This window comes from Kogia breviceps, chromosome 10 (assembly GCF_026419965.1).
Source record: "Kogia breviceps isolate mKogBre1 chromosome 10, mKogBre1 haplotype 1, whole genome shotgun sequence".
Lineage (NCBI taxonomy): Eukaryota > Metazoa > Chordata > Mammalia > Artiodactyla > Physeteridae > Kogia > Kogia breviceps.
Window position 1 is genome coordinate 67,449,823 of NC_081319.1, and position 13,841 is coordinate 67,463,663.

Below are 13,841 nucleotides of genomic sequence, written 5' to 3' on the forward strand. Positions count from 1 at the left end.
TGTACAAAAGTAGAAATATAAGGTTGTAACATAAAACTTATATAGTGTTATAAACCAATGTTACCTCAATAAAAAATAAATTAAAAGAAAAAAACTATAATTTACTGAAAGCATTAAATTTTACATGTACAAAGAGTGAATTTGTGGTAAGTATATTATACCTCAAGAAGCTTGTTAAAATAATCTTTCTTAAAAGAAAAAGAGTCTTCCTAAGCAAGACAGAAAGTCTAGAAGGCATAAAGAAAAATATGTATTTGAATAAAAATTTTAAATTTATTTGCATGGATTAAATAAAGTTTAAAGAAAACTTTGCAACATACAAGGCTGACAATGGGCTAACTTTCTTATTATGGAAAATTGCCAACAAATCAACAAATAAATGAACAAAAATAAACAACAGAAAAGTGGGCAAAGATACAGACTATTTACAGAAGCAAAAACACCAAAGGCCAATAAACATAAAATATTTATTCAAACACACCAATAATCAGAAAAAAATACAAATTCAAATAGCAATTGTGATGAAATATTTCTCCCCCAAATTGGCAAATATAATAGTCTATTTTTTTTAAATAAAGGATTTACAAGAGTCTGTGGGAATGAATTCTCTCATATATTATTAGTAGCATCATGAATGAGAGGGAGCTTGGTGGTATCTATTAAAATATTAAAGTACAAATGTTACATGATTGACAACAACAATAAAATCCACATCCATATATCTGCAATGTTCTGAATGTTTGTGCCTCTACAAAATGTATCTGCTGAAACCTAGTCCCTAATGTGATGGTATTAAGATGTAGAGCTTTGGGAGGTGATTAAGTCCTGAAGGTGGACCCCTTATGAATGGGATTAGTGCCCTTGTAAAGGGCCAAAAAGACCAGGGTCTTCCCTTCTACCATGTGAGGCCACAGTGAGATACTGACAGTCTGCAAACCCAGAAGAGGGTTTTCACCAGAACTCGACCTTGCTAGTATCCTGATCTCAGACTTCCTACCTCCAGAACTGTGAGATATAAATTTCTGCTGTTTATAAGCTACTCAGTTTATGGTATTTGGTTGTAGTAGCCTGAATGGACTAAAACAATATATATCTAAAAGAAACAATCCTACATGAGCTTATAGAGACTTGTAATTGAATGTTTGTTGCACCAAGTTAGGAATAACAAAATTATTTCCAAATTCAAAAAGAAAAACTGACAACTTTGTCTTGATTATGAAAATTCTGTACATCAAAAAAGTATAAAATATGTTAAATATTGGCGTATATCCCTTTGGGTAGTTGGATAATCCCAGACTTCCATCCTAGATAAACATTCTAAATAAATTCTCATACATGTGCCCAAGATGACATATAAAAAAAGTAACTGAAGAGAAAAGAAACAGTCTTAATTTTAAGAGAGAGAATGGATGAATTGTGGTATAGCCATGCAAAGGACTAATATACCAAGTTTTAAGTGAATGAGGTAGGACTAGCAACCTGTATAGCAAAAAAATCATAAAATACAAAAGACCCAGAATACCTAAAGCAACCCTGAGAAGGAAGAACAAAGCCAGAGGTATCGCACTTCCTGGTTTCAAACTATAATAATAAAAACAATATAGTACTGGCATTAAAATGAACACATAGACCAGTGGAACAGAAAAGAGAGCCCAGAATTAAACCCTTCCATATATATTCAACTAATATTTGACAAGGGAGCCAAGAACATCCAATGGGGAAAGGATAGTGTCTTCAACAAATGGTGCTGTGTAAACTGGAGAAACACACGCCAAAAAAAGTAGAAGAAAGGAAATAATGAAGATAAGAGAGGAAATAGAATGGACAATAGATGTATAATAAAGAAAATCACAAAGCTAGAGTTTTCTTTTTTTCTTCTTTTTTTTTTTTGATAAACCACCTGCAAGACTGATAAGGAAGAAAAATCCAAATTACAAATTACTAACATCTGTAACAAAAAGATGCCATTGCTGCAGATTCTACAAACATTAAAAGATACTAACAGGATATAAAGAATTTTGTGCCGGTAGATTTGTCGTTTTGATAAAATTCTTTGAAAAACAACATTTCATGATCTATTTCTGTATAACAAATTGCACCCAAACTTAGTGGCTTCAAACTACAGCCACTTAATGATTTTTCACAGTTCTAGGAGTTGATAGAGCTTAGAAGGTGGTATTCACAGACGGTCTCTCATGTGGTTGCAGTCAGATGATAGCTGGGGCTGGGGTCCTCTGGAGGCTCAACTGGGACACGGAGACACTCTCTCCCTCAGCAATTCCAGTGCCTCTAACGTGGCCTTTGTGGTCCCATCAGCAATGAAGGCAAACTTCTTACCCGATGGCTCAGGACTTCCAATAGGAAAATAAAAGCTGTAAGCCTTCTTTAGATGTACTCTCAGAATGGTCTAAGTCCAGGGCCAGCTACATCTCCATGAGATGAATGACAAATACTTTGTACCCTAATTAATCTACCCCATAAAATTTACCAAAGCTGACCCCGAAATTAGACAATCTGTATAGTCCTACAGATGATTTTCTTTTAATTGTAAGTATAATAAAATCATCCGTCAAAGGAAATTCAAGGCCCAAATAGTTTGCAAGGATATGACTACTTTTGAGAGGAAAGAGTGGGCTTTGATTGGCCCGCAGCAGGGAGACTTATGCAGCGGATGGAAAAGTTCTATTTCTTGAACTGAGCATTGATTACAGGGGGTTTGCCTTAAGTCATGTACTGAATTATACATTTTACGTGGTTATCTCTATCTCAGTTTTATTTTAAAGGAAAAGGTCTTTTAAAAAACAATGAAAAGGGAGCAGTGACTATCTGAACGTTTGTCTTCTGAAGACTGTGGGGCTGCCTTTGGAAGAGAGATAGATGGAGATCACGACTTAGAGGGTTAGGGTTGGGATTGGAAGGAGCTAGGTCTTAGGGGAATTTCTGGACACAGTCCTTGGAAATGGGGACTAGTATAGACAAGGAGGAGGAAGAAAGGCACAAGGATGAGAGATGTGTGATCTCAGAACACAAGACTCTAGAATCAGTTCAGGACTCCTCCAAGGTCTCATGGAAACGAGTCATCCAGAACATTGACCTCATGAATGTCCTTCACTTACTCCAGGGCCACTCGATCCCTCTTCAGGCTCCAGGGGGAGACACTTCTATTAGGACCTTAATGTGGCTGTGGACGAAGAACTGCTCTTGGGACCTGCAGGGACAGTGATAAAGTCCCGTGAGTCCCCCACCCTCCAGCACAGGGACTCAGCAGACAGCACACCCAGCCAGAGTCACTTACATCTTATCCCCGTGACCCTCCCTCCGCCAAAGGATGGATTAATGATCTGGCCCCAAAAGCTAAGGAAGGAGACATTACCTCAGCACCAGATGACAATAAAAAAGGAAGAAATAGGATGCCCCAGTTAGAACCAAATGTTGTGATTATCCCGAGCGATGGGGAATGACCCAGAGTATCAGAACTCCATCTCCGATTACCCCCCAAAATGTTTCTGGCTTCAGGAAAAAACTATCCCAGTGATCCCTGAGAGGTATGATCAGCCCTCATGGCCTTGCATCTTAGACATTAGGAAAAGTGGGAAGTGGGGAAAGCCAGGGGGCAGGTGGCAGGGGTACTCCTCAGAGCTCATTACCTTTCCGAGCCCTGTTGTGGATGACGATCCCCACCAAAAGGAAGACTAGACCAACCAGGAAGGCTGCAATTCCACTCAGCATCTTTCTCCAAGAATATTCAGACTGAGCTCCTATGGAAAACATGTGTTAAAGTGAGCCAAAAGCTCCCAATATCTGGTGTACCTTCCTGAAATCCCAGAACCTGTGCTGGACACCAATCCAGTGCTATCTAGGGAAGGACTACATCTTTGAAGCCAAGCTTTGTACTCATGGAGTTTCTGTTAATGATTCTTATAGCCAATAATAATGTCCCCCTAAATGCCAAGACCAAAGCATTAGAGGACAGTAGCTCCCAAAGTTGGAAGTAAGTGACAAGGTGATTACACCTCCAGATTTCTTGGAAGGTCCTAGGATAGCTATCTGCCATGTTTCTTCCCACCCCAACCCAAAGACCCCAATTTCTATGACTCCCTCAGATCAGAGGGAAAAAGAACTAGTGTTGTAGCCAAGATGAACACAGAGGTAACACAGGTCTTGAGTCAGATTGATCCGAGTTTCGTCCAGAAAGTATAAGCTGATTCTCACGCCACTCCACAGAAACAGGGCTCAGCAGGCTAGGATGATCAACAAGGCAGGTGTAGACCTCTCCAAGTTCAGGCGTCATTGCCAGCATCACCATTGTCTGAAAGGTCCAGTCTCCATTCCTAATGAGGCCAGTGGACATGACCCCCTCTCTCTGTTCCTGCCCATTCCGGAACCACGTGATCTTGATGTCCCCTGGATAGAAACCTGTCACAGAGCAAAGCAGCAGATTGTGGTGCTGCAAGGCTGGGATCCTCTCTGGATACACTGTCACCTCTGGTTGCACTAGCAGGGGGGAGAGAAGAAATAAGACATGGTGAAGGAAATCCACAAAGCCAACACAGGCGTTTCATTAAAGGTTATCTCAGTCCCAAATCTCCTTCCCAAATCACCCAAGTAGAAACTGGCAATGTGGGAAAATCTCACCCCCAAAGACTCAAACACTGGATATGTTAGTGTCTCAAGGTGGATTTAGGATTTATCACATGCCCACAATTGCCCCTTGTATTTGGGAAGACACTAGCCCTTAAAGTCCCTGAGAACTGGGGGTCTGGGACCCAAGACCAGCGTGAACTGACCCCTGAGGATAGTGAGTGAGTCACAATTGAGGACAGAACATATACAGACTCCCCTGCTCCTGACCCATCTATCCTGAAGGAGGAAACTGCCCAGTACAAGGAAGAAGAGCCACGGCCAGGCTCACACGGGGAGATTCCTAAATCCCTGCAGTCCCCACCTTACACCTCACCTTTTCTCCCCACAGTGAAGGGTGCACCCAGCTTGTAGTTGTGTCTGCAGAGCGCATCCACAGAGGCTCTACTCCTTGCCAGTATATCGGGCCGATTGTTCCACAGCTCAGCGTCAGGCTGGCCCAGCTCCGTCAAGGCCACAAACAACCCCAGATTGCTGTCAAAACGTGCATACTCCTCCAGGTTAAAGATGAATCTGACCACAAACTGCACCTTTTCTGTCCCATTGGTGAAGTAACAGTCAGCCTTTGCCTGAATCACAAAATCTTCTAGAAAACCAAAAAAAAAGACTATGAACCAGACCCAGTTAGGAAACCTATACCTGGCTTATTATGCCACACCACATTGATTGGAGAGGAGGCCTTTGACCTCAGTAAATCGGCCAAAGTAGCCTCTGCTCCCCTGGGCCCCACCCTGGTTCCCCCTAGCAAAGAGACATCCATTCTTCTTTGAAAGAAGCCTGAGGTCCTGCCTACCAGGCCAGCCAAACAGGAGACATGTAACCCAAAGAAGCAAGTCAGAATGAGTCCAGAGACATAAACTTTCATTCAACAAATATTCATTCCTTTGACCAATATTTATAGACTGTTTGCGTTTTGCCAGACACTGTGCTAAGTTTCTCCAAGCCAAGCCTTCAGAAGCCCAAGAATTCCCAGCCCTGTATGGAATAGTTCAATAGTATTCTTGCCGTTAGTAAGTTAATTCTATATATTCCTTCTAGAGTAAAGTGAAAGGAGGATGGAGGTGGGGTAAAGAAATGCAGAGTAGGTTCATAGTAGGTGTGAAATAAACTCCCCTTCTACTTTCCACTCACTATGGAAAGTATTTCTCAAGATTTCTCAAGTATTTCTCAATTCTCAAGAATTTTCTTCTGGGGACTTCCCTAGTGGTCTAGTGGTTAAGACTCTGTGTTTCCACTGCAGAGGGCACAGGTTTGATCCCTGATTGGGGAACTAAGATTCCAGGTGGCGCAGCCAAAATAAAATTTTTTTTTTATGAATTTTCTCGACATTTTCCTTTGCACGATTACTCAGAGACCTCATCCCCTCTGTTGGCTCTAGTAAGGTAATGACTTCATTACCTCTATCTACGTTGGGTAAAATAATATTAACTCATGGGTGCTTCCCTGGTGGCGCAGTGGTTGAGAGTCCGCCTGCCGTTGCAGGGGACACGGGTTCGTGCCCCGGTCCGGGAGGATCCCGCATGCCGCGGAGCGGCTGGGCCCGTGAGCCATGGCCGCTGAGCCTGTGCGTCCGGAGCCTGTGCTCCACAGCGGGAGAGGCCACAGCGGTGAGAGGCCCGCGTAACGCAAAAAATATATATATATATATAAACTCATGACTTGAAGATGCCTTTTATCATCATCATCATCATCATTGGCCCTGTATGCACAGTTCTAGCAGTGGTAATAACATGGTGAATATAGGGTTAACTTAAACCTTCTCTGGAGGCTTTTATATTAAACACTTCCACTGAAGAATGAATTTAAAAATCCAAATCCTTCAATATCCGTGATATACCATAATGGAAAAGAATATGAAAATATATATATAACTGAGTCATTTTGCTGTACAGCAGTAATGAACACAACATTGTGATTCAACCATACTTCAATAAAAAATAAATTTTAGGGACTTCCCTGGTGGCACAGTGGTTAATCTCTCTGCCGATGCAGGGGACATGGGTTCGAGCCCTGTTCCAGGAAGATCCCACATGCCACGGAGCAACTAAGCCCGTGCTCCACAACTACTGAGCCTGCACTCTAGAGCCCACGAGCCACAACTACTGAGCCCGTGTGCTACAACTACTGAAGCCTGCATGCCTAGAGCCCGTGCTCTGCAACAGAAGCCACCACAATGAGAAGCCCAAGCGCTGCAACTAGAAAAAGTCCGCGTGCGGCAACAAAGACCCAACGCAGCCAAAAATAAATAAATAAATTTTTTTTAAAAAAAATAAATTTTAAATAAATAAATAAATATGCAAATCCATTCTCCATTATGATTTTCTACTTTCAAAGTACCTCATTAGTATTGATAGTGATTAGTTTGAAATGTATACTAACTTTCATACAATGTAACTCTTTTTTAATTGGCATGTTCTCCAAAACAATTTAATTTCCCAAAGCTATTTAATCAGTCTTCATAGGTAAGAAAATGTATGATTGTGTATTGTGGTCTGGATGTTTGTGTTCCCTCCATTCAAATTTTGAAATCCCAACCCCCAAGGGTAATGGCAGTCGGCAGTGTTGGGGGAGGTACTTAGGTCAGGAGCATGGATTCCTGATGAAAGGGATTAGTGTCCCTAGACAAGAGGCTCCAGAGAGCTCCCCTAGCCCCTTCCACCATGTGATGACACAGAGAGAAGGGGCCAGCTCTGAATCAGAAAGAGAGCCTTTCCCAAAACACAACCATGCTGTAGCCTTGATCTCGGGCTTCCCAGCCTCCAGAACTTTGAGAAATAAATTTCTGTTGTTTATAAGCAACACAATCTGTGGCATTTGTCATAGCAACCCAAACAAACTAAGGTTGTGATAGTTGTCTTAGATTTGAAGATCTGGACAATTTTAAGAGACAAACTGGTAAATGGACCTGGATTGGTCTCAGTTCACTTAAGTTCTAGTTCTATATCTAGGTATTTTACATAGAAACAGACACTTCCCCTCCCTGACCTGCTTCCCTATCAATAAAGACAGGTTTGGATTCACGAACACCAACACCGAGGTAGAGCTCAAAAGCACTGTGTTAGGTAAGAAAAGAAACATAATGTGATTCATCGCACAATGACATTTATTAAAATTTAAAAATACACACAGGAGGGAGTGGAGTCAAGATGGCGGACTAGGAGGACGTGGACTTCGTGTCTCCTCACAACTAGGGCACCTACCAGAGGCTGGTGGGGGACCTTGACACCCAAGGGGACAGGAGGAACCCCCGAGTGACTGGGGAGGACATGAGGGGGAGCGAGGGGGAAAGAGAAGTGGAGGTCGGAGGGAACCAGTGCCCCTGAGGGGTGGCTGGGGGAGGGGAGGGGTTCCTGTGCCTGGAGGGACCCTTGGAGTTTCAGAGGACTCAGGAGAACGTGGATGGCATTTCCCCTGCCCACTCGCGCCCTGAGTCCTCCACCATCCAGGGACCCCTCCTGCCACGTGGGTGCTAAGGGTGTGGGAGAGAGGGGGTGGGGGAAGAAGAGTAAAGGTGAACAGGGAACCTGCTAAGGTCTCAGGCCTGATCATCCCTACTCTGAGGCCAGAGACACATCAGGGCCCCTCCAACGGCGCTGAGACTAATTCCCACCCCCCACCCCCAAGGGCTTAAGCATAGGCCCCACCCCCACCTAAACGCTGCCCATGCCTAAGCCCCACCCCACATAGCCAAGGCCTTTTCCGGCCTTTTTTTTCCTATTTTTTTGCTATTGTGATTCTGTTTTACCTTCTGGTTGTTGTTTCATTTATATTTTATTTTTTCTAACATATCTGTTAGTTTTCTATTCTTATATTATTTTTTACTCTTTGTTACTTTTGGCCCTTTTTTATTTTTTTGCCACCTTGTGCAGCTTGCAGGATCTTGGTTCCCAGGTCAGGGGTCAGGGGTCAGCTCCTATGGTGGGAGCACTGAGTCCAAATTGCTGGACGAACAGACAGCCTCAGACCCCAGGGAATATTAATCAGAGTGAGGTGTCCCAGAGGTGCTCATCTCAGCACCAAGACCCAGCTCTATCCAACAGCCTACAAACTCCAGGGCTGGAAGCCTCAGGCCAAACCACCAATAAGACAGAAACACAGTCCCACCCAACCAAAAAAAAAAAAGAGAGAGAGAGACAATAAAAAAATATGTTAGAGATGAAGGAGCAAGATAAAAACCTAAAAGCCCAACTAAATGAAGAGGAAATAGGCAACCTACCTGAAAAAGAATTCAGAGTAATGATAGTAAAGTTGATTCAGAATCTTGGAAATAGAATTCAGGCACAGATTGAGAAAATACAAGAAGTTTTTAACAAAGACCCAGAAGAACTAAAGAATAAACAAAGATGAACACTGTAACTGAAATGAAAAATAAAATAGAAGGAATCAATAACACAAAAACTGAGGCAGAAGAACAAATAAGTGAGCTTGAAGATTAAATGGTGGAAATAACTGCCAAGGAGCATAATAAAGGAAAAAGAATGAAGAGAATTGAAAACAGTCTCAGAGACCTCAGAGACAACATTAAGTACACCAACATTCGAATTATAAAAGTCTCAGAAGAAGAAGAGAAAAAGAAAGGGTCTGAGAAAATATTTGAAGAGATTATAGTCAAAAACTTCCTTAACATGGGAAAGGAAATAGCCACCCAAGTCCAGAAAGCACAGAGAGTCCCATACAGGATAAACCCTAGGAGAAACACACCAAGACACATATTAATCAAACTAACAAAAATTAAATAAAAAGAAAAAATTTTTAAAGCAGCAAGGGAAAACAAAAAATAACATACAAGGGAATCGCCATAAGGTTATCAGCTGATTTTTCAGCAGAAACTCTGCAGACCAGAATGGAGTGGCAGGATATATTTAATGTGATGAAAGAGAAATACCTACAACCAAGATCACTCTACCCAGCAAGGATCTCATTCACATTTGATGGAGAAGTCAAAAGCTTTTCAGATAAGAAAAAGCTAAGAGAATATAGCACCACCAAACAAGCTTTACAACAAATGCTAAAGGAACTTCTCTAAGTGGGAAGCATGAGAGAAGAAAAAGACCCACAAAAACAAACCCAAGACAATTAAGAAAATTGCAGTAGGAACATACATATCAATAATTACCTTGAATGTAAATGGATTAAATGCCCCAACCAAGACTCAGACTGGCTGAATGGCTACTAAAACAAGACCCATATATGTGCTGTCTACAAGAGACCCACTTCAGATCTCGGGACACATACAGACTGAAAGTGAGGGGATGGAAAAAGATATCCCATGCAAATGGAAACCAAAACAAAGCTGGAGTAGCAATACTCATATCAGATAAAATAAACTTTAAAATAAAGACTGTTACAAGAGATAATGAAGGACACTACATAATGACCAAGAGGTCAATCCAAGAAGAAGATATAACAATTATAAATATTTATGATTTAAGTAAAATAAATATGATTTAAATATCCTCCCAACATAGGAGCACCTCAATACATAAGGCAAATGCTAACAGCCATAAAAGAGGAAGTCAACAGTAACAGTAATAGTGGGGGACTTTAACACACCACTTACACCAATGGACAGATCATCCAGACAGAAAATAAAGGAGGAGACACAAGCTTTAAATGACACAAGAGATTAGATAGATTTGATTGATACTTATAGGACATTCCACCTGAAGCAGCAGAATACACTTTCTTCTCAGGTTCACATGGAACATTCTCCAGGATAGATCACATCTTGGGTCACAAGTCAAGCCTCAAAAATTTAAGAAAATTGAAATCGTATCAAGCATCTTTTCCGACCACAACACTATGAGATTAGAAATCAATTACAGGAAAAATAACTGTAAAAAACACAAATACATGGAGACTAAATAGTGCACTACTAAATAATCAAGAGATCACTGCAGAAATCACAGAATAAATTAAAACATACATAGAAATAAAGGACAACTAAAACACGACGACCCAAAACCTATGCGACGCAGCAAAAGACTTTCTAAGAGGAAAGTTTATAGCAATTCAATCTCACCTCAAGAAACAAGAAAAACCTCAAATGAAAAATCTAACCTTACACCTAAAGCAACTAGAGACAGAAGAACAAAGAAAACCCAACGTCAGTAGAAGGAAAGAAATCATAAAGATCAGAGCAGAAATAAATGAAATAGAAATGAAGAAAACACTAGCAATGTCAATAAAACTAAAAGTTGGTTCTTTGAGAAGATAAACAAAATTGATACACCTTTAGCCAGATTCATCAAGAAAAAAAGAGAGGATGCAAATCAATAAAATTAGAAATGAAAAAGGAGAATTACAACTGACACCACAGAAATACAAAGGATTATAAGAGACTACTACAAACAACTATATGCCAATAAAATGGACAACCTGGAAGAAATGGACAAATTCTTAGAAAGGTACAACTTTCTAAGACTGAACCAGGAAGAATTAGAAAATATAAACAGACCCATCACAAGTAATGAAATTAAAACTGTGATTAAAAGTCTTCCAACAAACAAAAGTCCAGGATGAGTTGGCTTCACAGGTGAATTCTATCAAACGTTTAGAGAAGAGCTGACACCTATACTTCTCAAACTCTTCCAAAAGATTTCAGAGGGAGGAACACTCATAAATTCGTTCTATGAGGCTACCATCACCCTGATACCAAAACCAGACAAAGATATCACACACAAAAAAAGAAAATTACAGACCAATATCTCTGATGAACATAGTCACAAAAATCCTCAACAAAATACTAGCAAACAGAATCCAACAACACATTAAAATGATCATACAGCATGATCAAGTGGGATTTGTCCCAGGAATGCAAGGATTCTTAAATATACGCAAATCAATAAATGTGATACACCATATTAACAAATTAAGGAATAAAAACCATATTATTGGGCTTCCCTGGTGGCTCAGTGGTTAAGAATCCACCTGCCAATGCAGGGGACATGGGTTTGAGCCCTGGTCCAGGAAGATCCCACATGCCGCAGAGTAACTAAGCCCGTGAGCCACAACTACCGAGCCTGAATGCCACAACTACTGAAGCCTGTGTGCCTAGAGCCCATGCTCCGCAACAAGAGAAGCCACCACAATGAGAAGCCCGCACACCACAATGAAGAATAGCCCCCACTCACCACAACTAGAGAAAGCCCGCACGCAGCAACAGACTCAAGGCAGCCAAAAATAAACAAACAAATAAATAAATAAATAAACCATATGATCATCTCAATAGATGCAGAAAAATCTTTTGACAAAATTCAACACACATTTATGATAAAAAAAAAAAAAACTCTCCAGAAAATGGGCATAGAGGGAACCTACCTCAACATATTGGGTGGGCCAAAAGCTTTGTGTGGTTTTTTTCTGTAACATGGCTCTAGTAGAACTTAGTCATATTTAAATTCATTCAAAACAATTTTGTTAAATTGTATACAACAGCTGTCATATCAGCATACATTTTTTTTAAATTATCAAAATTGATGAATATTTGTGTAGCCATTTTAATATTGAAGATGGAAGAAAAAAGCAACATTTTCAACATATTAGACTTTACTATTTCAAGAAAGGTAAAAACGCAACTGAAACACACAAAAAGATTTGAGCAATGTATGGAGAAGTTGCTGTGACTGATCAAACGTGTCAAAAGTGGTTCACGAAGTTTCGTACTGGAGACTTCTCACTGGACAATGCTCCACTGTCAGGTAGACCAGTTGAAGTTGATAGCAATCAAATTAAAACAGTAATTGAGAACAGTCAGTGTTATACCATGCAAGACACAGCCAACATACTCAAAATATCCAAATCAAGCATTGAAAATCATTTGCACAAGCTTGGTTATGTTAATGGCTTTGATGTTTGGGTTCTACAGAAGTTAAGCAAAAAACACGTTCTTGACCATATTTCCTCTTGTGATTCTCTACTGAAACATAATGAAAACGTTCCAGTTTTAAAACAAATTGTGATTGGCAAAGAAAAGTGGTTACAATACAATAATGTGGAATGGGAGAGATTGTGGGGCAAGCGAAATGAACCTCCAGCAACCACACCAAAGGCCGGTCTTCATCCAAAGAAGGTGATGCTGTGTATATGGTGGGATTGGAAGGGAGTCCTCTATTATGAGCTCCTTCCAGAAAACCAAATGATTAATTCCAACAAGTACTGCTCCCAATTAGACCAACTGAAAGCAGCACTCAACGAAAAACTTCCAGAATTATCAACAGAAAATGCATTATCTTCCATAGGATAATGCAGGACCACATGTTTCTTTGATGACCAGGTAGAAACTGTTACTGCTTCACTGGGAAGTTCTGGTTCATCTGCTGTATTGACCAGACAATGTGCCTTCGGATTTCTATGTATTTTGGTTTTTACAATATTCTCTTAATGGAAAAAAAATTCAATTCCCTGGAAGACCACACAAGGCACCCGGAACAGCTCTTTGCTCAAAAATATTAAAAGTTTTGGGAAGATGGAATTATGAAGTTGCCTGAAAACTGGCAGAAGGTAGCGTAAAAAAAATGGTGAATAGGTTGTGTAATAAAATTCTTGGTGAAAATGAAAAATGTGCCTTATATTTTCACTTAAAAAACCAAAGGCACTTTTTGGCTCACTGAATAATAAAGGCCATGTATGACAAACCCACAGCAAACATCATTCTCAATGGTGAAAAACTGAAAGTATTTCCTCTAAGATCAGAAACCAGACAAGGATGTCCACTCTTGCCACTATTATTCAATATAGTTTTGGAAGTCCTAGCCATGCCAGTCAGAGAAGAAAAAGAAATAAAAGGAATACAAAATGGAAAAAGAAAGTAAAATTGTCACTGTTTGCAGATGACATGATACTATACATAGAAAATCCTAAAGTTGCCACCAGAAAACTACTAGGGCTAATCAATACATTTGGTAAAGTTGCATGATACAAAGTTAATGCACAGAAATCTCTTGCAGTACTATACACTAACAACAAAAAATCAGAAAGAGAAATTAAGAAAACAATCTCATTTACCATCACAACACAAAGAATAAAATACACAGGGATAAACCTACCTAAGGAGGCAAGAGAACTGTACTCAGAATACTATAAAACACTGATGAAAGAAATCAAAGATGACACAAACAGATGGAGAGATATACCATGTTCTTGGATGGGAAGAATCAATATTGTGAAAATGACCATACTACCCAAAACGATCTACAGAT

The 13,841-nt window shown here is 40.2% G+C and overlaps 1 protein-coding gene across 2 annotated transcripts in view; it reads right to left on the bottom strand.

Annotated features, from left to right (window-relative positions):
* Positions 1 to 1,890: 1,890 nt before the first annotated feature.
* LOC131764033 (HLA class II histocompatibility antigen, DO beta chain) overlaps positions 1,891 to 13,841 on the bottom strand; it is a 48,485-nt gene continuing 36,534 nt past the window's right edge. Inside the window, exons 3-7 of one of the 2 annotated variants that reach the window (XM_059076939.2) lie at positions 4,958 to 5,227; positions 4,213 to 4,494; positions 3,648 to 3,758; positions 3,117 to 3,208; positions 2,270 to 2,351 (exon numbers count right to left, since the gene is read on the bottom strand). In XM_059076939.2, coding sequence (XP_058932922.2) covers positions 3,165 to 3,208; positions 3,648 to 3,758; positions 4,213 to 4,494; positions 4,958 to 5,227 — 707 coding nt within the window. In that variant the 3' untranslated portion in view covers positions 2,270 to 2,351; positions 3,117 to 3,164. Of the gene's footprint in view, positions 3,209 to 3,647; positions 3,759 to 4,212; positions 4,495 to 4,957; positions 5,228 to 13,841 lie in introns of both variants that reach the window. The other variant, XM_067005988.1, reaches the window with a different exon arrangement.